This window comes from Paramormyrops kingsleyae, chromosome 3 (assembly GCF_048594095.1).
Source record: "Paramormyrops kingsleyae isolate MSU_618 chromosome 3, PKINGS_0.4, whole genome shotgun sequence".
Lineage (NCBI taxonomy): Eukaryota > Metazoa > Chordata > Actinopteri > Osteoglossiformes > Mormyridae > Paramormyrops > Paramormyrops kingsleyae.
The window spans coordinates 1,369,412-1,396,219 of record NC_132799.1 but is presented as its reverse complement, the minus strand read 5'-3'; the positions used below and the strand labels follow the sequence as shown (position 1 = coordinate 1,396,219).

Genomic DNA, 26,808 nt, shown 5'->3' with positions numbered 1-26,808 from the left:
GTCTCTCCTCCTGCTTTCAAAGGTCTCTCTCCAAGGCTCCTGAGCACCACAAAAAAGGCTTTCAGGTGAACTAATGAAGGCACTCCTGAGAGTCAAGGGCTCAGATGGGGTTGAAACAGTTAATCGTAACAGTCTGGAAATAACATACTGTCTGGAAATTTCCATTTTTACTTGTTTATGCAATGGATAATTAAGCTTTCGTTTCTGTATATATTTATACACACAAAGAGAATTTATTTCTATTTCTATAATTATACTCTAAGACAGGACAAAGTATGATACAGGGTGCAGGAGAGAAGCAGTGTGCAGCATGGCCCCCTGGTGGAAGGAACTGGAATGGTTTTTCCCTCCTTCTGCTCGTGACACCTCGCACAGCACAGCGGGTTAGGGAGAGGCACATAACATACGGCAGGACTCCAGCCACAATGGCTGAGGGTGTGCGGGTGCCACCAAGAAGCAGATTTCAGGGGCGCAACGTTCAGTTTTGTCTCCCTTAGGCACTTTTGGGCGCCATGCATCCCAGTCTATCACTGGGGGGCAGCATGTCATGTAGGTTACAACCCCCATCAGCCCTGGTTCTGATCCTGACCTAATTCGCCCTATTCCCTCAGAAGCAGCTAGGGCCAAAGCACATTAAGGAATGTTACTTGCTGCCTGAAGCTGTGACCCCCCCCCAAAAAAAAAAAAAGCAACAGGAGTATGGGGCAAGGGTAATAGCCCATCGGCTGGCACCCTCCAGAGCTGTGCCGTATGGGTTTGGGACAATGCCGGGTCAGGGACCCACAACACAACTATAATGACTGCATTATAGCATCGCTGATGGCTGTGAGGTAATTATATTTCACGCGCCCCCACGCTACTTAGCTTCTAGAATATTTTCATTACCCTGACCTTTATTCTTTTACTGTTATTGGGACTTCAGAGCATTTCCCCTCACATCCTAACGACTCTGGAAGCTTCCCTGACAGGCCTGTAGGGTGGCTCTGACACCGGGTCGGGTGGGACAGGCCATCGGTGATGGGCCATCGTGTGGGGTGTGTACCGTGCCCTTGGGGGGGAGGCGTACACTCTTTACTGGTGTATTTGCCTTTTTGCAGAAGAGGAGTGGAGCACGTCCCGGCCTAGCCTGAAGGCACCGTCGTCAAGGCTAACCCGAGGGACCTACAGAGAGCAGCCCTATGGTAGATATTGAAGGTGCTCCACATCTGTGACCTCCAACAAAAGACAGCCCTGTAACTGTGTGCTTACCCTCCCCCCGTGCCCTACCCCCCACACACACAAAAGCAAGAAAGTAATCAGTCTTTGTTTTCCTGGACCCCTGGTGAGCCAAGCTCCAGCCTAACCTTTAACCCCTGACATCGCTGTCAGCACGCTTTTTTTTTACACCATGGACTTGTTTTTAAAATGTAGGAGCAAAAAAAGAAAAAAAAAAGAAAAGCACAAAAAAATCCCACAAACCCCGAAATCTGGCAAAGCTGTTCTGGTGGAAATGGCTCCTCCTCCCAGCCACACGTTACTGTATGTCCAAAATAATGGCTCAACGGCACTCGGCTGCACCTGCTCCTCTCCGACGGCAAGAGTCCGGTTTCCAAGTGATGCGAGACGTTAACTTGTAGATAATTTCTTTCCTTTAATATCTGTTAGCTTCATGATGTTCAATACTGAGTATGTAAATTTAATTTAATTTTGTTATTGAGTGCACAGCGATCAGCTATGTCTGTAGCTAATTATCAGTGCTCTGTTCAGTGTTTAACCTGTATTTGTACATAAACCGTATAATAAAAAGGAACATAACATGCCCTGTGTAAGCTTCTAAATAGGTGAACATAAATGGTCAGATTTGTTTTGCCATAATTTGTCAATAAAGCTGAAAGCCTTTTGTAAAAATAGAGATATTTGAATGACTTGTTCCTTCTTCTACAGTAATGGCTAAACTGGTTTGATACGTCAAAAAGGATTCATCAACAAATGAATTTTAGAAATTTTGTCTTAAGTCCTTTTTGTGTAACAATAGATAAGCTGTATTAATACACTAAGAAGTATTGTTAAAAATAACTTTAAAGTTAAGTTTTAAAGAGCTAAATTGTTCCTTGGCTAGTCACATAATTGTATAACATGTTAATGGAAAAGCGATTGTTTAGAACAATAAATGGGTTTTTAAACGCACCTCTAAGTTTGATCTTACTAAACACCAATTCTGATTGACTTGTTTGCCATAGCGTGTTTCTGAGAGTGTTATGGAGATTGAGGTAAGGATGCCCCCACACACACTCCCCATCAAGGAAGGATTGCTGAAATGACTGCACCCCCCCCTCCCCAGTCAGCATATTCAAACCTACCCCCCCCTACCCCCATCAACATTTGAGCATTGCATAAAGTCACTCTCTCTGTCTTCTTCACTCCTCGGAGTGAGTCTGAGGTGTCTCTGACTTAACTACTCGTCGCTGTCACACATGTCTTCTCTCCCTCTGCTTTCTCTGTTGTCCAGCCCAATCTGTAATCTCCAGAGCTTTAAATATCAGCGCCCCTGACGGCCCCTTTAGAACTGAACTCTCTCTTGCGGCTAGTAGATCCCGAGGCGGATGCTTAGACAATAGATCGCGGGACTCACAGGATGAATAAGCGTTAATCAGGTAACCCCAACAATAACTAATTTTGCGTATGTCAATCATAAATGCTAAAGTTACTAATATTTAAAAAAGTAAACCTTGCCAACTTAACCCCAAATAGGTGCCTAGGCCTTTTAAAACCGCTAATTAATGTTAACTAGAGGCTTCAGAAAATCACTCGACCAAAACGAAAGGGAAAATAATGTAATCAATAAAAACGACTAAAATTAATATTAATTTTCACCCAACTAAACGTATGTTACATAACCAGAAGCAAAAGCATTGTGAAAATGGCACAGGGCAATCCAAGGTTTGCCTTTAAAGAATGATTTCTGTAACGCTAAGGCGCCGACTCCGTCCCCAGAACTGGTTTACTTTTTTGATAGTAACGTAGGTCCCGGCCTTGCGAGACTCTAGTCCGGGTCACCTTGCATGCCGTGTGCCTGCTGTCTCTGAGGCCGCTCCCGGCCGCATTCTCACTGCCCTCCTCTCTCCGCAGGCGTCTCTCGTACCCGGTCTTCAGGTGCTCAGCCGAGACGAGGCCTGAAGTGAAAGGGTAAGTCGATAAACTTTTATCTTTCTGTTCCGAGGCAGCGCCGCTATGAAAACTATATAAATGTCAGCCCTGACAGCTTCGCCGAAGAAGAACCTGCTATTAGACACTTTTCCAATGTACACATCGTGCGTCACAAAGGCAATTAATCTGCAGTTACGCTACTTTCTCCCGCCTCCGCTTAGGCAGCCGTCGCCGAGCGGAGGTAACTGTTTCGCGGCGCGCGGGTCTGACCAGATTCTGATTGGCTCGCTCAGAAAGACGCGCACGGCAAAACGATTAAAGCGAAACGTAAAAGGTGCCGCTCCGATCACATCTGATTATGCAAATTAATGCGCTGAAGTCAAGCAACAGAAGGTAAGTTGTCATTATTTGTCATGCGGCCGTACATGGTGGATGTTGAACTTGGAGAAACAATTATTCAAATTACCTTTATGTAATTATATAGTAACAGCATGAATTACAGACTGCATTTGATATTAAACTTGAAACAAACAAACTGCTGAGAGTTTGAGCATTGTTTGGATTTAATTAGATAAATCGGTTAATTACCACAGGACGGTATTAAATACGTACTGGCTGGTATAAATAAACAGCTGGGCACTTGTTGTGTTTCTATGGGTTTTATGGGAGCTGGATAAATCTTGATATTGAATGATGGGTAGCTGATGTACTGAAGGCTTAGATATTGAAGTTCCTTCCCTACACAGTTAAGCTACTATGTGAAATAGCTTACAATTATGGTCACTTGTCACTCCTGCACTTAATGTAATTTTTTTTCACACAGTCTGCATCTTTATAATTTATCTCTTTAATAGTGCAACTATCTCGATATATTCACTGCATAGTTACTTCTTCAATATTTTGTGTATTGTATATCATTTGCTTCATATTTGTATTGCATTGACTTTGAAAGTCACTAAGATAACCTTGGTGTGTAGCAATAAAACGTAACAGCAATAAAACCTTTGAATCTTGAATCTTTGAATATTGTTTTGTGGCCCGTGATAATGTATGAAACTGTTTGTCTTGAACACGTGTGATGGATGCATGCAGAGCAGGATATTGACGTGTAACGTGGGACAGGCTTACCGGCCCTGGGAGATGAACACACTTCAAATTTCTGTGTCATCCTAGAAATCTGGGTACAACAACAGAAGCTGTACTTCACTGTGGCTAAAACAGTCAGTGAAGCTGCCTTAAATATGTAGAAAACGTTTTAAAGTGGTTTTCTGGGGAAAAAAAGGAAATGCAAGCTTTAAAAAGAGATACTCAACGTCAGAGTCCTCATATGCATCCACTGGTAAAGGAAACATCCAGGAGGAAACAGTTAGTGATAGTGTTGAGAGCAAGCACACGTCTTCCCCTTCACATCTCGTGGTGGGGGGGGGGGGGGTGCCGGACACACACAATTTAATGCTAATGAACAATTTCAAATTCCAAACTATATTAGCATTTTTAGACCAGGCTAACGTCGAATTAGCCAGTTAAGCTAAGGGGAAATTTGGCTAAAGCCAAGAGGGCAGAGATGAGGATGTGCCGGCCGGACCTGCACTGTCAAGCAGTGACCCGTCCAACCCACTGCTGGCTCATCCTTTTAGGTGGTACCTCCTCTAAGCGTGAAGAAGTTTTGAAATACTTCTTGGAGAAATATATTTGCATACTTCAGCACTCCTTTCTCTCCAGTCAATGGGGGGGGGGGGGTGGTTTTGCCGGCGGTGGGCTGTTAACGGACTTTCATTACCGAATTACAGGGGGCCAGAGCTGGTCTCCCTCTCTTTTATCCATAAAATGCCATGTTTTGGTCTTTATTGACTAAACTTCCACAGTAAATTAGTGTGTTACATAGTTTGTGGTGCAGCAAAGCTGTTTATTGGTATTTCTTTATTTATTTAACATAGAAAGGTCTGGATCACAATAAATAAGGTTTTTTTTTAATCTGCTGTAGGTTGTAGCTGATCTACAGCTATCAGTAAAGTGACGTAATGATCTAAAGGCTATGTGACAGTGGACTAGTCGGTTGGTAGTTATGTGGCGCCATTTTGGTTAGATATCACTGCTAGAAACACATTTTGCTTGCATTTGTCCAAATTCACCCTGCTTTTGTAGGCCTACGTTTTATTGCAAGCGCTGGGGTTTTAATTAAAATGTCAGCCTAATTGAAACCTTTAATTACTGAAACACAAAATAGATTTAGTTTTTTTTTTTTTTGCACTGAGCTAAATCCCCCAGAAATCATGCCCGGGATATTTCTCTGTTTAAAGACAATAAATACTGCTTGTGTACATATGTTTCTGATTATATTCCAGCAGTAATTTGTCTACAGTGATAATATTATGAATAATTACTATTATGAGTGGGGTAATAAATGGAATATGTTATAATGGATGAAGTGCGGCTGGGAAGCCAGATGCTAATCTGCTAATCAGCTAGCATGCTGTCAAGGATGACTTTATATATACAGTATGAATCTGGTTATATATTTATTTATGAGGTGGAAGAATCATCGGCCAGTACCGATTAGCATCCGCGAAGTGCAGCCTGTGAAGGGGAGGCGATATGCAGAGCCGGATGGGAGGCACTCAGCCAGAGGCCAACTTTTACGGCCGTTTCCCAGATACATTTCTTTCAGAGATGAAAATTCAAACAGATAAAGCAAATTTGAATGAAATTCTGACACAATCTTATATCTGACTTTGACATGAAGGTTATTATTGAACAAAACAAATGGGGAGCTATGGAACTTAATATAGGGTAAAATAATATAATTGAATAATGATGATTAAATCTCGGGTGAATCCTGGCCCCTTCGTCATGAGTGCGCGGGCCGTCGCTAATATTGTTAGCGCAGCCATTCCCCCCTGCACGCTCATTGGAACTCTACATTAAAGGCCCCTAATGCTGTAATGATATCTAATGTGGTCCTGCAGCTCTCAGACCGACCACTTCAATCATGTGCTCTGCCTGAACTCTGCACCCATCCCCCCCAAGGCGCGAGCTGTGTGGCTCTCATTCCTCCAAAGTAAGCAATCTGACAGCATGAGGTGTTTCAGCGTGGTTTAATGAGCTCATCTGATTATAGTCCTGGCATGGCATTTTCTGGAGGGAGGTACTGGTGTGGGGAGAGGGTGTGGCTTTCAGATTAAAGGTGTCAGTAAGACGGAGTGCCAGGGCGCCCCAGGATGTCGAGTGGTAGGTGTATAGATTTGTCAAAATGTTTAACCATGCTCTGACATCTATTGACTGTGACGTCAGCAGACGGCATCATGACTTTGCGTGGGCAAGCCGGCATGTGGGCAAGCCAACACGTGGGTAGGCCGGCGCGTGGGCAGATGGGCACGTGGGCAGATGGGTATGTGGGCAGGCTGGCGCAAGGAACAGGTGGGCGCATGGGTAGGCCCCTGTGGGGTTAGGCTGGCACGTGGGCAGGTGGGCGCCCGTCACGAAGACGCCTGGGTTCTAGTCACACTCTGACGGAGAACACGGGGCTAAGGAACCTTCTCCTGATGGTGGTTTTCTTGCAAGAGCAGCACAAGATTAACACAGCAGTAAAGAGCAAACTGACTGTACTGTAGCCAAGGAATAGAATGCCGGGGAAATCTAGCTGCTCTATTACTCATATAAATTACAGTGTTTATGATAATAAGCCCTATTTAAGGAAAGTTTCATGAAGAACAGCTAAACCTTTTTCATGAATACAAGCATGAAAAAGATTTGTTTGTGTAACTAGATTCATTTTCTGTTCCTGTATTTTCTTCAATCCTGTTACTGGAGTGTGAGAGCATGATTAATGTGTTTTGTGCAACAGACATTGGTCTGCAATGCTTATAATCACAAACACCCATTACGTGCTTAATAAATGTAAGGCCGCATTGTTCAGCGTGGCTTTAGATTCATTAAAGCTGCACAAATAATCAGTGGAAATGGAGCCGCAGACGCAGCACGGGATCTTTTAAAAGTGCGACTGCGTACACATCCACACACACACAAGTAACATGCAGACAGACACGTGTACACATCCACACACACACACAAGCAACATGCAGACAGACACGTGTACACATCCGCACAAGCAACATGCTGACAGACACGTGTACACATCCGCACACGCAACATGCAGACAGACACGTGTACACACATGCACAAGCAACATGCAGACAGACACATGTACACATCCGCACAGGCAACATGTAAACAGACACATGTACACGTCTACATACGCACAGGCAACATGCAGACAGACATGTATACACATCCGCACACGAACAGGCAACATTTAAACAGACACGCGTACACGTCTGCATACGCACAGGCAACATGCAGACAGACACACGTACACATCTGCACACGCACAGGCAACATGTAAACAGACACACGTACACGTCTGCATACGCACAGGCAACATGCAGACAGACATGTGGACACATCCGCACACGCACAGGCAACATTTAAACAGACACGCGTACACGTCTGCATACGCACAAGCAACATGCAGACAGACACACGTACACATCTGCACACGCACAGGCAACATGTAAACAGACACACGTACACGTCTGCATACGCACAGGCAACATGCAGACAGACACACGTACACATCTGCACACATACGGGCAACATGCAGACCTGTGTGTCAGGTTGTCATTAATGCTAACAGCCTGCAAGCTACGGCTGTGTGGAAAATTCATTTATGACTCGGCATCCTGTGATTGGCAGAACTGTCACTGCCCCCCCCTCCCAAAAAGAAATAAGGGGGCAGGAGATGGTCTAGCAGGAAGCTGGATAATTACGTAGCCTAGCGCGTGTTGGTAATGGATTCTGTGCTGTCAGCCCCAGAGTCGCATGCGCGGATTTGATGGGACAGCTGGTTCGGCTCCCCCCCCATACCTAAATTTACAGCACCGCCATAAATATATTGGCAGTTGAGGCAAACATTAGAGAGAGCCAGGCCGCCTTTATAAACTGTGTCGAATTAGCCCCTGCCTCGGGTTAGGGCCGATCATTAGGAACACACATATTAATCTGGTTGACATTATGGGCCCGGCCTGGGTCCCTTATCGCTGGTGTGAAACGCTGAGATGTGGCGGTAACTCGTGCGGCGAGGTGACAGCGCTGTGCTGAAATATTACTTATCTTGATAAAAGCTGACCAGAGAATGAATTCAGCACTAACACCTCATCTTGGCCAGGAGCCTGTAGATGGTTACCTCAGGTACTGATTTTTAAAAGCATACGTGAAAAATGTACCGGGGGCCTTTAGTGAACATGCGGGAGGCTGGAACAGGAAGTGTGGAAAAACAACAGAACGGATTTTGTGGGGGGGGGGATTGATGTGAATGTCTCGGGATGTGAAGGCCTTCCTGCTGAGGTGGGGTATCTGTCAGAAGGTCTTTAACAATACTTGTTGTTCATGCATCCATCCGTCCTGTTAGGGTCGAGGTGAACCAACGTCCACCAGGATAGTCTTCTATGGGTCCACTGGAGACAATCTGATGTTAAGAGTGGTAATTCAAGAGGACGGCAAGTTTGAGATGGCGGGAATATTATGAAGCACATTGATATCTTACATCAGCGCCGCATCCTGCAGGTTGTCATCTCCGTCACACAGTGATGTCATTCAGTTATTCTGTCATTCAAGGTTAGCTGACTTTAACACTTGAAATCTGAATGTGCATGGTGTCCCACACTCTGGCGTCTCAAAGTTTTTCTAAGGTCACCATGTGGTAATTTTATTGGAAGCAGCATAAAAAGGATCATTTTTTGGTCAGTGTTTGTGGCCTGCAGTAAACCAAAGAGAGCAGGGTCTCTGAAGTCGCCTGGCACTGTAATGTCCTTCCTCAAGCACTAATCGCACCTCGCACATTATATGAGAAAATCTGTCATAAAGGAGGCAGGTTACAGGAGATTTAAAAAAGTGCTTTTTAAATGTCATTTCCATCTGGGGAGAAAACTTCACACATAGGTACAGTTACATTGCTTTTTGCTGTAGGGTTGTTTTGATGTAAAAAAAAAATAAAGGTAAAGAAATAATCCACTCATATTTTCTCACGTGAAATAATGTACATATATCACTAATTTGCATTATTAATGGTTGATTCCCATGGTAAGAACTGTGGCTGGGTCACAGCCCACTGAGGGTATACTGTAGTGAAAAATCTGCATTCACACAGAAGGTGCACTTCAGGACGTCTTTGGATTGTATGGTGAATCTAAACGCAGGTCTGCAAACAATCGCAATAAGCAAACAGGGGAATGGCTTTTTACATTTTCATTGCATGTAGGACGATGGCTATGCTAAGTTTGTGTATCACGCGCTGATTGTGTGAAAATCCTCCATGGCATTCAGGGCTGAACGCATCTCTGTCAAAATGTCAGGCCAGTGCCATGTGACTGTCATGTGACTGGCTGCTTTTTTCCAGGAAGAAAAAAACAAATGGTGCAATGAGACAAGTTGTACATTTTGGAAGAACATATAGAATCCTCTAAGATTTTCAGTTACGTTCATTCTGATTCATCTGTAAGATTGATTAAGTGCATCACTTATACGTCGCTTTGGACAAAAGCGTCGGCTGAACAAATAAATGCAAATGTAAACTTTGATTTACACATAGCCCTGTTTGATGGGAGCTGATTAGAATACGACCATACTTTACAGCTGGACGGATTTGACATACACATGGCGGTGGGCTTGCTACTTAAAAGAGGGGGGAGAGAGAACATTTTCTAATCAGTGCAACACAGGTGGCAACTCTGTCATCTTTCTGCAGCCCCAGGTACAGGCCTGTTAGGGAGCCACTGAAAAGCCCATTTACCCACAATCCCCTTTGTCTTCACTACAGAGATGGCACCGATCGATGAGAGGAAGGACAGGCGTGACAGAATGATGACAGAGGTCTGTAAGGATAATAAGCCCAATACTAAAGCCAGAGGCTCACGATACAGCCCTCAGGATTTACATTTTTTTAACAGACTGCTAAATCAAGGTCCAGTCTGGATGATCGCGTCCAGTGAGTCATTAGATGAGAGAATATTAATGATTAATGGTCTTTGTGCCAGAGGAGTCCCTGCTTGTAATACAACATTAGCAGCTAGTAGATCAAAGGACAGAATTAATGAGGAGAGATTTGTGGGGATTCATCACGTCGGCGTTCCCTTCCCCAGGCTAATTAATTCTCTTAATTTAGAGCAAGGCAAGTTCTGCCGTAGCACCTCTCATGACAATAGCATGCTAATGCTAAACGGCTAAAATCAGGGTACGTGCTAATGTGCAGTGGCCCGGCATTTGCTCTGCTTCCACAGACGGGAATTAGCATGAATACTTTTTTACTTTAACAGTTTAATTAAACAGCTCACTTGGTATAATAAGTATTCCAAGGGCCAATTTCTCTGTGGTGTAGAGTATATTTTATATACTTTAAACTGTAAGAACCATTAAATCAAAACAGTTAAAGATGGCTGCAGCCTTTATTGAAAGGACTTGTTTTTGCCACTTCCGCTGTAAAAGTTTATGTATGGACTTATGAATTCCCCCGAATGAGGCTTTTTTTTCAGGTACTGATTTTTTTGGAGCGACCATTATCTCTGTTCTCTGAATGTGATCTCTTTTCCCTGAAAGGCAGGGCAATGATGTTTGGCACCGCTGAAAATGAGCGCCACCAAAACAGAAAATTTACAGTCTCCGTTTCTGTACTTTAATGCCAGGGCAGGTCACACCACCCGCTGTGGGGCCCTCAGTTGCTCTCAGTGGGCGAATAGCGTGTAGCACGTCCCCGCAGTAGCTAAGAAGAGCATAAAGAGTAACTGTTGCTCAATCAAGGGCAGTGAGATGCCCTACAGAACCTTCATCTGAGGTCAGCATTACACAGAATTCTGCTGCAAAGACCCAGTCCGGGTAAGCCATGAGGAATGGCTGTTAAACACATTAACCACACGCAATCTACTAGTAACTATCTACTAGGCCAAAACGACGCTTCATGAATTATTTGCTGTGTGTTCTGACCCTGATAAACGGTGCTCTTAGTATACTTAGTTTTTGAACAGAGAGCACCATCTCGCGGGGTCAGAAAACGCAGCAAATGGTTCATGAAGCATAGCTTGGGCCATCATTGCTATCCACTCAGTGTTTCCATGCACTAACCTGCCCAATGCTACATGTCTTAAAGCACTTATGTAAGTCGCTCTGGCTAAGGGCGTCTGCCAAATGCTGTAAATGTAATGTAAATGTACATGCTAACACTGCTAACGTCATGTAAAGCAACTCTCTCTAAAGGTAAAACCGTCTTCACATAGACCAGTTACCGCAAATGTGTGTGTATGTGTGCATATATATTTGCTGTATTTATATAATGAATATACAGGAAAAAAATACAGACACGTATATACATGAGGAAATTCTACATGCTGGATTACTGCCATGTACTCCAGTGTTTATGGCTTCTGGAGATTGGTGTTTATGGAATAAATATTAAAATGTGAGATGTTGTGTGTTATCAGCACCAAATTATGTTTTGAAAGGTATTGAAAGCACAGCAGTGTTTGAGTAGCTCTTCACCCAAATTATTATTGTGTTTTTCACTCTGCTACCACAAGCGGCTCACTCGCAGCTGCTCTGGGGTGCAGACGGCCTGTTTTAAGCCTGTGCTGTTCCGTTAGCGGATGCAGGCTAGCTCCGCAGAGGCTAGCTGTCACGTTAGCGGGGGCCGCAGGCTGGCTCTGTGTCTATGGGGGCTTAGCGGCAGGCTAAGCAGCGTGTGGCTAAGCGGCTGTCCAGCCTGCCAGGCTACCTGGGCTGCCAAACAGCCCAGCCGGTTAACCTGCGAGTCTTTCTGGCGCTCTACGGAACCTGCTCTTTTATCTGCTGGCCCACTCTGTGGCTCTCAAACCCCAGGCCCTGGCTGAGCTTCATCGTTCACTGTACAGGCCAGTGTGTGGTCCAGGGTAATCCCTGCTGCAGTGCCCAGCCACGAGAATCAGAGCCCACACACACGCTCAGCCACGAGACTCAGACCCCATACACACGCTCAGCCACGAGTATCAGAGCCCACACATACGCTCAGCCACGAGAATCAGACCCCATACACACGCTCAGCCACGAGTATCAGAGCCCACACACACGCTCAGCCACGAGAATGAGCCCACACACACGCTCAGCCACGAGAATCAGAGCCCACACACAGCCTCAGCCACGAGAATCAGAGCCCACACACACCCTCAGCCACGAGAATCAGAGCCCACACACAACCTCAGCCACGAGAATCAGAGCCCACACACACCCTCAGTCAACGAGAATCAGAGCCCACACACACTCTCAGCCAATGAGAATCAGAGCCCACACACACGCTCAGTCACGAGAATCAGAGCCCACACACACTCTCAGCCAACGAGAACCAGAGCCCACACACACGCTCAGTCACGAGAATCAGAGCCCACACACACGCTCAGCCACGAGAATCAGAGCCCACACACACGCTCAGCCATGAGAATCAGAGCCCACACACACCCTCAGCCACGAGAATCAGAGCCCACACACACCCTCAGCCACGAGAATCAGAGCCACACACACCCTCAGCCACGAGAATCAGAGCCCACACACACCCTCAGTCAACGAGAATCAGAGCCCACACACACCCTCAGCCAACGAGAATCAGAGCCCACACACACCCTCAGCCAACGAGAATCAGAGCCCACACACACCCTCAGCCACGAGAATCAGAGCCCACACACACGCTCAGCCACGAGAATCAGAGCCCACACACACGCTCAGCCACGAGAATCAGAGCCCACACACACGCTCAGCCACGAGAATCAGAGCCCACACACACGCTCAGCCACGAGAATCAGAGCCCACACACACCCTCAGCTACGAGAATCAGAGCCCATACACACGCTCAGCCACGAGAATCAGAGCCCACACACACCCTCAGCTACGAGAATCAGAGCCCATACACACGCTCAGCCACGAGAATCAGAGCCCACACACACCCTCAGCCAACGAGAATCAGAGCGCACACACACGCTCAGCCAACGAGAATCAGAGCCTCACACACCCCCAGCCACAAGAATCAAAGCCCACACACACACACGCTCAGGCACGAGAATCATAGTCTATACACACAATACCATTGACAATGGTTAGTTTTTAGGTGTTTAAGGGTAAACAAATCCTTCTAAGTTCACAGGGCCTTTCAGTCTCATGTTGCATACAGACGTCTCACTTCTGTGTGGGGAGTCATGTGACCTGGCATGCTTTTTGTAAGTGTTCACATGTCTCTCTGTCTCCCCTCTAGGCGTTAAGAGAAACGGGGGGGGGCGGGGAGGTGAGGCGCCCATGCAGCTTAGAGAAGGAGGCCCGGAAAGGGCCTCATGCTGTCCAGCGTGGGTACGTATTCTCCGTCTCCCCCAAGGGGGGTGCAATCTCACTCCACCTGGACACCTTCTCACATAGCCAGCTATGGAGGGGGCCAGAAGGATTCCTCATTGAAAGCTTAATACCCCACCCACCCACCCACACCCGGCCTAGGCCAGCTTATCACAGCTGCCCTCCATTCCTTGGGGGGTGGGCAGATGGGGCCCGTGTACCACTCTCCTGCTGTTATTCACTGGGTCAAGGATCCAGGCCCCTCATTTCACAAAATGCTGGTTTACATTAGTGCTTATCTCCTGATATGGGAGTTATGGATGGGGGGCCTCCTTGCTGAATATTCACCACAGCTTGCGATATGAAACCCCTCCCCGCCATTATACATGAACAAGAGGTGCTATTTACAGAATAGCTCATCAGAGGATGCATTGAAATTAATTTGCATCATGTTGCACTTTGAATCACGCCGTGAGAGGGAGTCTTTAACAAGGAATGAAAATATCCACCAAGGTCAGGTTTCGTGTCCTTACTGCCCAATCCTGTGTATCCGATCAGGGCTGCCTCGTTAATGAGAAGTCCTAATCCTCCATCATCTCCGGCAGAAAACCACAGAACCTCTGCTAATATTTTAGTGAATGTTTTTATTTTAATCACACCGGCGCTCTGGCGGCGTGGATGAACGTGGAGGGCATTTGCCGCTGGTTTCAGTGCCGTGAGCAAGGGAGGGACAAGGCGCCAGGAACCGGCGATCAGGAGCTGAGCAGAGTGGCTCGCGGCCCGCGAGGCTGTCAGACAGCCAGAGCGAGAGGAAACCTACCATCTACAGAAGAATAAAACAAAGGAGAAACCAAACGGCTGCCCACAGAGATAATGATTACGACGGTCATCAAATGGGTATCAGCGAGCAGGAATAGAAACCACCCTCCCAGCAGGCCGAGGATGGCAAAAAAAAGCCATGTGAGATTAAGTCAGGCGTGTCAGCGAAGCGTGTGCACGCAGCCTCGTTAAATAACGAGTATAGCTGTCCTTCACCCTCCGTGGCGCTGCTCAGCATCCTGCGGTGTCCGAAGATAACTCACAAGGACAGAGAGCCCCCCCAGCAGGTCTTCCCGGTGGGGCTCCGGGCCTGGCCTGGCCAAACGGCAGCTGGTTTTTCTGTGACCAGAGGCAGTTGATGTCCATTCATGTGAAATTTCTCTGTTGTAAATGTAGGCTGCTTCGTAGATGATGCCAGCAGGTATCTTCATGAAATGAAGTTAAGCTCAGTTCTCGTTTGACCCATCTGCTGCGACTTGATGCTGATGCACTTATAGATACGCGACATTCAGGGGACGCGAGATGATCACGCTGAAACGAAAGCGCCAGAAGCACCAGAAGCCAGGCCGTTGGTGGAATATCAGGACAGCCGCACATTCCTACAGTAAATTTCAGCACCACCTTGCTGAATCACACTAACGTAATTATATATGAAAGGATTTCATGTCCGTGTGGAGGAAGGGGAACCGGGAAAGGAATAAGAGGACAGAGGACCGAGACACTTTAGGTAGGAAAAGACTCTCTGAAGACAAGTTAACACCACCTGACAGAAGATCAAAGCACCTGACAGTGACACAGTGCCACCATCTGTTTCCACTTGTATGCCCCCCCCCGTGCCCACCTCCCTGCCCACCTGCCTAGCATGGTCATTTTAGTATTTCATCATAAATCGGCAAAGCTCGGCAGGGAGGTGACAGTCAGAGCGGACAGGTACCATTAAGGGCGTGATAATTAGCGGGAGCGAAGGACATGACCTGCAGATGGAACTGCGTGGAGAGGGTGCGGTGGCACGGGGGCGTGGGGACAGTTTACATCCTGTCTCATTTTCCCGATCATCCGTGAGGTTGAGGGGTCAAGCAGCGTCACATTTACGGGCCAATCAAGCATGGCGGCCAAACAATGTTTACAAATCATAGGTGGCGCCGTTTCCAGTGGAGAGGGGCGGAGGGCATTTGTTACGGGCTTGTTGGTGTAGAAACTGGCGCCCTCGCCACTGTCTGATTGCTGCTCTTGTCACGCACTCGCGTCTCTGATTCGAAATACACGGCGCACAGCTGAAATGTTGAAATGTAACATTACGGTATTTTAAATTTTGAAAATAAAACTTTATTATCCAGCCCACTGATGGCCTGTGTCGCCCCGCGATTCCACTCCACATTCTCCAGCTGTAACAGAAACTGTTTTCTCAGCCACATGTTCCCGACAGATTGCATGTCAGCTCTGTTTTGTCGCCGTGGTTACTTGCTGCAGTAGCTGCATTAGCATAATTCATATTCTTCACATTCTTCCACTCTTCTGTAGTTGTGCTGCGGCTGATGCAGATGTCCAGTGGAGACATTGGGACACGATGGGCCGTCGTGCCGGAACAGAGCAGCTTCTCCGGCTGCAGTGGCGATTTCATCAGGAAGACAATCAGCTTGAATTCACACTTTCGAAACGCGCTTCGTCTGAATGAAAAAGAACAGAGGAGCTGGCAGAGTGAAATGCAGCCAAAATGCAAAGAAATCTGTATTCTGCTCCCCTCAACACGTGCAGACGATGAGCTGTTGGGGTCATTTGCCTCCTTTTATTAATTTTTAAATTGAATAATAGCTTAAGGTATGAACACTCCTGTTTATACTTTGTATTTTACAGACTTCACTTTGATATTTAATTAAAAAATTTGGAAAATTACAGCTTGTTGCTGCTGCGTGGTTTATGTTTTCTTTTTGACATTGTGTGTTTTGGTGTTTTCACCAGAACTAAACCAGTTAGTCACCCCTCAACGTCCCGTCACGCTTCTGCTTGCGGCCCGGGATTGTAATAATAATCATCTGCATGCAGCCATTAAACAAAGGAGAGCAAAAACATCTGATTTTTGAAAAATATCAAGACACAAAAAACAGCAGCGCCCCAGAGTGTGGCCAACACACATCATGGGAAAGGTGGCAGGCTGTAATCGTGTTCCAGGCTTGGTCGGGGGGTGACTGCATCAGCCTGTGAAGTTGATCAGATGTTCTGGCTCAGAGGGCGGTCTCGCCCTCACAGATGTCACACACAGCTCCTGCCACCGATCCACCGTGAACACACCGGCACAGACAGAGAGCGCAGTTATCCATCTTTATGTCCAGTCTGGGAACCACTCCTCTGGAAAGAAAGCATTTGAATTGTATTTGGCTTTGGTGACTGGACGACAGCCCAGATCCATGCTTCCGAATGACACCCCCAGCATCCGGTGGACGTGGCTTGTCAGGAGTCATCCTTTGTGGGGGGGGGGGGCACTTTTTCGGTTAGAGATGTAAGCTACTGTCCGGGTTTGGCACAGTTTGAGCAGGACGCCTTGACCTTGACTCTGTGTGATGCAGGCAACACGAACATCCACTGCTCATGTGCTCACGAGACCAAACAATGGCCAATGCGTACATACAGGCAAATGGTGAACACATTTGATGTCACACTCGTCACGCATGTAAACACACAATCAGCATGGTTGTGGTCCTATGCTTTGCCTAGCTAATGACGTGTCCCTGTGCATCGGAGCAGCGTACCCTGAAGAGATGCCATGAAACAGAAGACGGTCCAATCTCCTCTGTGTTTTACAGGCCAATCAGTTGTGATGTAGTTTGGTATGTTTACATAAAACCAGGTAGCTGGAGCTATGATCAGTCCAAGTGAAGTCAAGTAAATCTTCACTGTCATCACCCCCATGTAGAATAATACCCAGTGAAACGAAATAATGTTCTTCCTGGACCCACAGTGCAACATTGACAGGGTAGACATGACAGGGCTGTTGTGGGATCTTTTACACAATGCAAAAAAACCCTCCCCAATTATCAATAATTTAAGGGGAAGGGAGGCAGAGGGAAGCATACTATCTGCCGACATGACGACGTCACATTTCACATTAGATAAACGGTGAACAGAAATCGTTTATACGGCATTGTATCAATATTATCAATATACCAAGATATAAACGTCAAAGCCCAGTTTGCTACTAACAACAGCAACACAATATACTGCAGGACGGCTACAGGAATCTCTTCGTATGAAACGCACCGTGTGCTCGCCAGCATGACAGCTGAGGCGCACAGCGAGAGATGAGGTGAACTCATGTATGGCTCGGAATCTGTTTGTGGTACAGCAGCCTCCTCATCCCATCCTGGGGAAGGAGAGTAGGTGGGGAGGAGATGGGGAGGTGGGGGGGGGGGGCAGCAGAACAGCTGGAGACAAAACAAATGATGTATTACCAATGAGGGCTGAATTATTCAGCTTATTAATAGCAAAACAATGCAATCTCTGCACAGGCACCCAGCCAGACTCGCCTTTTTATTTAATCATAAAAAAGATGATAGTCAAAATGCATGCCCCATATCAGCACACGTTATGGCTCCTAAATCCTGTTAATTGCCTCCGCAGCACCACATATTTAATGTTAATCATCTCCCTGCCTAATCTTGACCTGACATGGCCATGTTTATCTATAGTAAGTGTGCGTGATGGTATCTGTACATGTATGTTTCATCACGTTTTAATGATCGCTGGTGAACGTGGAAAAGAGTTCATCTCAGCACTCTGCACAGAGGAAAACAATGCCATTTGTAACTATTTAAATTTCTTAATTAATCCATTTTGATTGAATTTGTGGAAATCTAGGAAAACACATTTTATATTATGATTAATGTTTACCGATACGATATTGTACCTAATGTGCAAGTGGTAGGATTTATGCACTATAATTGGGTATTAGAAGTGTGAGAGCAAGATGACAGCATATCTCTTTATGAAATATGGCTCGGGCAAACAGGACCGGGGATATCCTGTGGGGATATTTAATGATGCAAACCTTCATGTGTGACAGTTCAAACACACTATTAAAAGAATGTGTCTCCAAAGTCAGTCGATGATTGGGAAAAACCTACGTGAAAAACTCAGAAATTTGCCAACTGTATGTCACAAAACATTCAATCGCTATTGCATGTATAAGGGCGGAATAAAGGGGGTTCTCTATTTTTAAGCACCCACACGTGTTTCATCACATTGCCCGATTCTGTCCAGGCGAACAGCAGGTGTTTCCGCACGGAGGCACAACTTTATTTTAGCATCGTGTCGGGGCCGGCCCGGCGTGGGGGGAGGGGGGGGGGCTCCCACTTTCAAACAGCCGCTGCTTCCCGATGAGCCGGAGCAAAAGGAATTCAGGATGCAATAAGACAAAAGCACATGAAAGCTGCGTGTGCCCTTGACACGTCCTGAAGTGCCGGCAGGCAGTACGAGCCGATAGGGATGACAGCGGCAGGCAGCACGAGCTCAGCTGACAGCACAAGGAGCTGCATTTTCAAAATTCAAAACTCCTCCAGCTGCCGGCAGTGAGATGTCAGAAGCCAGGCGTGGACCCGGCCCGTTCCCCACACATGTGCTTTGATATTGATGCCGTTTGCACCTTCGACTCTAATGGGCTACTCCAGATTTTACTGATGCATATAATTCATGTTCTCATATTTAGCATAAGTCTATTTCAGGGGCGCGTACATATCTCAGAATATTGCTTTGCAGAGCATTACACCAAGCGCAAATGAGTCAATTTAAAGTAAGGTATAACGTCCAATGTAGTATGCAGGCCATGCATAAGCCACCTTTCAGTGTAAGTAGCAAGATATTCATTATATTTCTCCTGTACGGTTATTTGAAATGATGTTGAGCAGCACATAAATGGCGAGAGGCTAAATACTGATGAGAAGACTCTGCATGATGTATTTGGGTGAGATTGGGACACTCCAGAGCCCAAACACGGCTTGGCTGAAAGCTCCACGACGCTCCGTGGTGTGGATGGCCTCACCTGACTGCTCTCGCTTGCATCATCCGCTGAGGTTCTGTCTGCTACGTCCCCCCCGGAGGCTCTTACCCAACGCGCCAAGAACAGCAGCACCTCCCTGACGGATGAGAACACTGACCAGCTATGGCTACAGGGATAAATCACAGCCCAGGTCCTCACAGCCACGACGTTCCCTGAAGCGCAAAGACATCTACAGTAACGAGTGACACGGTGAGGACCCGCTCCTGGACCGGGTATCAGAAGCCCCCCCCTCCTTTGTGTGTCATTAACTGCCCGGTGTCACTGTGTATGACTGGCTGGCCCAATGTCTCATGTAATGATAGTGGAGAATTAAAAAAGACTCCTACATATAACTATAGCTACAGCTGACAGATTGAGTGTAAAGGGCCTGAGAGAATATATTACTAATGGCAGGCTGCCCCTTTCCAAAGACACCGCAGGAACCAAAGTCGTCTCCATGCTTGGGAACTGATCAATGCACCGTGATTCCATTCGGTCTCCACAAGGCCCCGACTTTTTTCGCAGGTCATTAACCACTCTACAGGACCGGGATAGTGTTTACAGAATGTTTAAACAGCAACTTCTGCACGTGGGACACAGAAAGCAAATGAGCTTCCCTTCAGCTGGGTTCTACAGGAACAGCTGGGTTTCTGTCCTACTCATTGTCCTACAGAGACGTGTACCGAATCGGGCAAATGGCATTCTCCCCCTAGCAAGCCTTCCTGAGGCCCACAGCACAAGGAACGAGGCTTGGCTGGTAGCTAACAGCACACAACCGGCAGGAGGTGGGCACTGCTCTGCCAGCTGAGCTAGCACGGACGTCACGTGGCGAAAGAGAGACCTGTAATGGGACTTTTTAAATGTAAACAAAAAACATCACTGACATGCTGAAATGGACAGGTGTCATAATTCAGGAGTATCTGTGTAACTTAAAGTCATGGTAAACAACACAGTAGGCTGCCCATGGTGTGAGAGAGCTGTTAATGAATCACTGACCCTATGGAAGAAGGTGGCTGAGGCGTGTGCACATGCACTAATAACAAATCACAGGCACAACTGTAAAGTTCACAGGAGACATCATCTCTGATAACGACTGGAGCTGGAGACGGGGCACACGGCACATGGTAACTGGACTGGGGACTGCGGCACCTTTTCATCAGCACTTCTGTTGCGGTGCCGCTGGTGCTCCAGAGTTCGGGAGCAGATGGCTGCAGGCAGGTGGCACCAGGGAGGAGCAGAAAAACTGCATTTTAAGTATTTCAGGTGATGCAAAACCCAGCGGACACAGCATACCGGTCACACGTTCGGCCAAAAAAACATTGCGAAAAAAGTTTGATCAACTCCTCTGTGGATAATTTAGATGAGACACTTCAATAATAGCCCAAACCCTAACCCTAATTATACCATGACACTTTACTTTTTATGATTGCAAGTTGGAATCCTTTCTGTGAATAGTTTCTTCTTGATCCTCCAATTTTTATGAGGTTTCATCATACAGTGAAATAGACTGTTGCCCAAATTGCCTGACTGCCCATTGTGTTTGACTGTATGAGTGAATGGGAATCGGTGCTGTGCTCGGTCCCTTGGCATCCTGGGATTGGATGCAAGTCAACACAGACGGGATAGGCAGTTACTGAATACAGATGGAAGGAAAATGACTTTTAAAAGTTGTCAGAATGAAAGAAGGACACTGCGCAGATTATCGTCAGTAAATGTGCATTCAAAAAGGAATGATGTCACATGACCATATTCGGGATTATAAATTCCCCATGTTCCGGCTCTGTTCACCTTCCACACCCCTTTATTCACTAAGAACAGTTTCTTATTTACATTGACAGCCTAGCAAAAGGCAAAAGAACCTTGTGAGGACAATGGGTAAAGACACACAAATAATACAAAGGCAATAAGACAAATATAAAATACAGTACAAACATGCAGTATTTGCACCAGTAATTATTCAGATCTGAAGCAACTACATATATCTATATATAGCATGGAGCGGTGAGACAATGTAAGAAGGACACGCTGCTAAGGAAGCGGGTTCGAGTAACTCAGCAGAGTGGGTGTTACAGGCTATGATCACCTCCCCCTCTAAAACAGAACATTCCAGATGTTTCTAGGTATTTCCTGGTGGGACTGTCCCCCTCCTGCTCCAAAAACAAACAGTCCATTCCTAAGAGCGGGCTCAAAGTCAACTCCCAGTGCTACCAGGGGTCTCCAACAACACACGGTCTTGCCATATTTTTAATGTGAAATATAATTTTTCCTTTAATTAGCAGACAGTTCACATGGCAGTAATGGTGCATATAATTTACACCATACCTTAACTTGAAATGTGAAAATTACTTCGGCTATATTTTTAACCTCTATAGTCAACAACTATTCTCATCAGACTCAAGAATTTTTAAATGAATATGTGTTGAACAAGTTGCAGCACGAGGGTAAGGCGAGCGGAGCTGACTGCCGCTCACGTGGTCTTGATGGCCAGAGCAATCGCAGGGTCTTACGTGCCAGAGATAAAGACGCTGTAGCACTTCCACAGGCCACTCCTGCTGGCACAGAATCATGTCGATTTTGCAGACTTTGTGAGAGTCAAGTATGGAAACCAACCACGGCGCCGACAGCTTCGCAGGATCCTTAGCTTTGCTACCTCTCTGGTTCTGAAGGTGCTTTTTGCCGGAGTGTTCTTATTAAATCGCACCAGCTGTCCTTTCCCACAAACCCACCCCCCCATCCCCTGTAGACCGACAGCTTTATCAGCCGCGGCCAATCCAGTCCCCAGATGCCTCCGAGCACATCCCAGTAATAACAATAAAGAGAAAATACTGAAATGAAAATACTGAAAAGCTGAAATAAATGCAACTGCTCCAGTCGCAATTACGGTTCAAAGGTAGAAGGACAGTAAGAAAATCAGAAATGAAGGGAAGGGAATAGATTTCTGATTGGCTGAATGGCTGCAACAGTCACCATTAACTCTAATTCTGGATCCACGTTCATTAATTCACAACAGAGTCCATCCTTAAATTTGCCTCATATATATATACTATCTCAATATATTTTAGCGACTTTAACCTCGAAATAACATTGGTACTGTATGTTAATTTTTACTATTGGCCCTAATGGCAATAATAGTATGATATTTATGTACAGTGGAATCCACTTATAGAGATCACGGTTATAGTGATCAACCGCTTATATGGATCAAAAAACTTGAGACAGAATCATTCATGTACAAATACTGTTTAAATAATTCGCTTATAGTAATGAAGTATTCCGCTTACAGTGTGAATCTATGCTACTACCTCATTCTACTTTTTTTTTACTTTACTTAGATAAGCCTATTTGGTAACCCGTCTGCTTTTGCTAGCTACTTGAGGCTAATGCTGCGTGCACAGAAAACATGACGGAAAAAAGAAAGTCATTTTCTCTCAATGACAAATATAGACTCATTGAAGCTTATAATAAAAATGCAAAAACTAGCCACCGAGATCCAACGGCAAAACTACAATAAAGCTATAATTTATGTACAATATTGTACCGTTCTGAAGCGCAAAGCAGACCGAGGAATAGCGGCGGTGGCGGCGAATGAAAACAACGGCGGACTGACAAGAAGTTGTTCTTTATGTTACTCTTTAAAGTAATCCCACAAGCAACAATAACACGAAAGCCACGAATAACACGGAAACACGGGGAAGTTACGCTAAGGAAGGTAGGGCACACAGGCGGCGGGTAATTAAACGGTGGCTGAGACACGCGAGGGTCAGGCTAGGACAGAGTACAACCATAGTTAAAAGCACACGCGACAACCGATACACAGCCCAACAAGTACCGACATTAAAAAATACAAACAGGACCTAAAATATACAAAACACACATGGGGCTATATACACACGCTCATGAGGCATGCATGTCCGCAGATGCCGCCGGTGTTACGGTATTATAGCGTATTTGGATTATACATAGTTCAGTTATTTAATTTGTAAAGTACTGTAATTTGAAAAGTGTTTGAAACAGCTGTACTGTATTTTGAGAGTCAATAAAATTCTTTAAATAGCTACGCTGTCCATTTTATTACCTTATATTTATGTAATAAATTTACAATATGTGAATTAGATGGTAATCTGCCTGAAACATAAATAAAAAGGGAAAAAATCAGTTATAATGATCGTCCACTTATAGTGATCAATTTCACCCAGACAGACGTGATCACATCACGGATTCCACTGTATTTACATTGCTAGCATCTGAAAAATTATAACAATTATGCCAATTATAATAAAGTTCTCAATCATGTTGACTGCACCTGTTCCTCGGGTGGACAGCTGGTGCACACTGACATGTATTTATAATCTGCACACATACACAGTAGGGACATGTATATTATCCAGTTGTTTTCCTTCATTTCTGTAATGGCTTAATTTCCAGTTGTTTATGATCATGTGTGTTATACAAAGCATGCATCGCATAGCCCCATAACATCCACAGCTATAATGACATAGATTATGTAATAGTTTCAGGTATTTTAACAAAGAAGAATATGTGATTGGTTGGTCTCGCATTCTCTAGTTGCTTGGACCCACCTCCTCTATAATCTGATTGGTTATCTCCCTGAACCAATCATTTTTCCTTCTGCCTTCAGAACACTTTTGTGTAGGTAAAATTCCCATGAGCTAAAATAATATTTTAATATAAAACAATGGTTTTCAACATTAATTGTGTTAAAAGGATGTTCAGGTATTATTTAATCAAGCTGACATTTACAGAACCTTCATTAAAATGTGATACATGGATAGAAAGTTCCATTAACGTTACAGCAAAAATGTTTTCTGCAAATTTTGACAGGACTTTCACATAACGTTGGTTGAATGCTCTGGTAACGTTCCTTGTTAGCTGGGACAGATCTGTCAAAAGAACGGAATTGCACAGCACTTTTAGCCAAAGTAAAGAGCAAATGTAAAAGAAATTATATGGGAATTAAATATGAAAATGAATACTGTGAGACAAATGGCTAAAATGAAGATATTTCCCTCTCGGTCACAGATAAACACTGACAGCCATTAAGATTCTCCTTATATTTTTTCCAATTAACAACACATACCCATCACAGCACTTAGCAGTTAATAGATAGAGCTATGGATCGATTTCCAGCAGAGTTTACATCTGAACTACGGTCACACTCGAGCATAACTGCTGTGCGGACACTCATATCAGCACTCATCATTGGTTGCAATGCATGCTTACACCAAAAATGGTTTCCCTAGTAAGGCAAAATATTATCTGGATAAAATGTGTGTTAAGTCTTTTGGTCTGCCATTAAGCAAGCATGCACCTAGCTGTGCTTACTTTCAAAGCAGTCCAAATAAGTGCATTAAAATCACCATGAACAGTCATTGCAAGCTAGTTGCTCTCATAATGGCGGGGTTACTGTGAGCTGCCAATCACAGACACATCTTTGGTTATTCTACTAGTTCCCAGACTGTGATTGGACAATGCATGATAAGTCCCACCCACTGTGGGTATCTCCTTTCAATAGCAGATAAATCATCTAGAAACGGTGTGTACCTTGTGCTGAACGTGGTTCTGTAGTAGTCTAGTGGTACATCAGAGCCCAGAGGTGACCTGCCTGATCAAGAGAGGATCTCCTAAAGACGAGTCCTTGGACTGCGTGGTGCATTTCTAGGGGGAATCATCTTAAAGTCGATTATAAGCCGACATTGAGCCCGCTTCATCAACACGGCAAACTCAGGGCTGCAATTCACTCCAGAACACTGAAACACAGCATCTCATTTTCTCCAAAGCATTTAAAAGGAGATTTCAGGGAACTGCAAATACAGGTATTTTGACGTTTGATTTCTCTGCCCCGGCTTTGATATTCAGCCTGGACCCTCCCATCGGAGGTTTAACAGCCATCAAACATCACTAACATCCAATTACTTATTCACATGGTGGCACAGATTACAGCGGCTGGCTTCCTCCGTGTGGATAATGGATTCTCTTCTCCTCGACTCCTCGCGGGGTAGCAGTGATTTTAGCCTTGTGTGCGGCTCATCTGACTCAGCTGCTGGGAAAGAATAACACACAAAGCAGCATAACCCCATTAGCCAGCTAGCAAACATTTTGACAAAATCCATTATCCTGCAGGAATAGCTCAGGCTCCTTGTTTGTAGGACAATCCAGTGTGACCTTTTGGTGACTTGTAAAGAAATTGTCCCAGGTTCGAAATACCCCCCCCCCCCCCCCCTCAAGAGTATTAATCATTTACCCTTGAAAGCAGCAGAGGGCTCACTGGCATCACTGAATGGCTCCCCCATCAGGGCTGGCCCAGGAGGGTCATTCTGCAACCTTTCTACAACCTCAAGAAGTAAGAAAATAGCAGGAGTGTCGCTGATCTCCAAAAGCCACTCCACATTTTCCAAGACCAAGAATCTTTTATGGGACAATGGCATCTCCAGGGACTTTGTAATATGTGCCCTTTGTCCCCATAATGGGACCATCCAAAGAGAATCGTCATAAGGGTCCCCATGGAATCAGCTTCTCTCGCTTGGTGTGACGAGTCTTCCACCCCCTATTGTCTCTGAAATTGAATATATGACAAAGTTTCTTTTTTCCTCTCAGAGAGAGACAAGGACAAAGACTGAATAAATCTCTACTTTTGGCCTCACTGCCAGTGGCTTAATAATTTAAAAAGTTGTGTAAAAAGTTAGCCTGAGGAAAAGAATGAGGTAAATTAAACTTAATAACTGTAGAAGATCCAAATTGATCGGTAATATATTCTTGTTCAGCTCTGTAATGGCTTGATCTGTCTTCCTGACATTGTTGAATGATTTTTTCCATCCAGCTGTGGAGAGGAGGCCCTTCGCCACGGGTGGGAATCTTCTAATCACCCATTGTGAGTTTGAGAATAGCACAGGCAACTGAAAATGTGCCCTTATGGGTTGATTAACTTAGAACTATCAAACCATTCCCACAGTCATCGTAGTTAAATTCTGTCACATTTTCATTAAGGATCCACAGACTAAAGCAAAGCACGTTTAGCTTTCCTGAAGATGATACTGACAGCATGAAAACCCTGGGACTTCAAAAACAAATGACCTGTAAATGAGGACAAGAAATGGTTCCTCTATGACTAATGTCACCCATTTGTTCTCAAAACAGTATTTTCTGCTGGGTCTGAACACTGCATGTTTGCAGAGACTGTGACAGTGATGTCTGCTGATTTGCTTAGACTACAGGAAAATAAAATATGAATGAACGAGTCAATCGAGCAGTTGTTGTTGCGAGGATGTCCTTGGCTGCTGACAGTCACAATGAAATACCTCAGTAACTTTCAAATTTGCTGAATTACCCCAGAGGCTGCCTGAAAATACTGCATTTCCCAGAGCACCCCTAGGCTGGTAAAAAAGGCAACATTCTGTGGGAATCAACAGTTGGTTGCTCAATAG

General features: G+C 45.3%; 1 protein-coding gene and 1 long non-coding RNA gene across 6 annotated transcripts in view; one reads left to right on the top strand and one right to left on the bottom strand.

The window, feature by feature from the left end:
- LOC140588154 (uncharacterized) overlaps positions 1–3,396 on the bottom strand; it is a 28,615-nt gene extending 25,219 nt beyond the window's left edge. For both annotated transcript variants that reach the window (XR_011989442.1, XR_011989443.1), the window contains exons 1-2: positions 3,259–3,396; positions 3,037–3,152 (exon numbers count right to left, since the gene is read on the bottom strand). This is a non-coding gene — a long non-coding RNA (uncharacterized lncRNA). The remainder of the gene's footprint in view (positions 1–3,036; positions 3,153–3,258) is intronic.
- Positions 1–16,230, top strand: part of khdrbs2 (KH domain containing, RNA binding, signal transduction associated 2) — an 89,345-nt gene extending 73,115 nt beyond the window's left edge. For 2 of the 4 annotated variants that reach the window (XR_011989441.1, XR_011989439.1), the window contains 4 exons: positions 1,098–1,181; positions 3,109–3,165; positions 13,448–13,539; positions 15,859–16,230. Coding sequence is in view for 1 of the 4 variants with exons in the window: in XM_072709352.1 (XP_072565453.1) it covers positions 1,098–1,181; positions 3,109–3,161 (137 nt within the window). In the remaining 3 variants the exon portion in view is untranslated. Of the gene's footprint in view, positions 1–1,097; positions 1,195–3,108; positions 3,166–13,447; positions 13,540–15,858 lie in introns of all 4 variants that reach the window. The other 2 variants (XR_011989440.1, XM_072709352.1) reach the window with 2 other exon arrangements.
- The last annotated feature ends 10,578 nt before the right edge of the window (positions 16,231–26,808 follow it).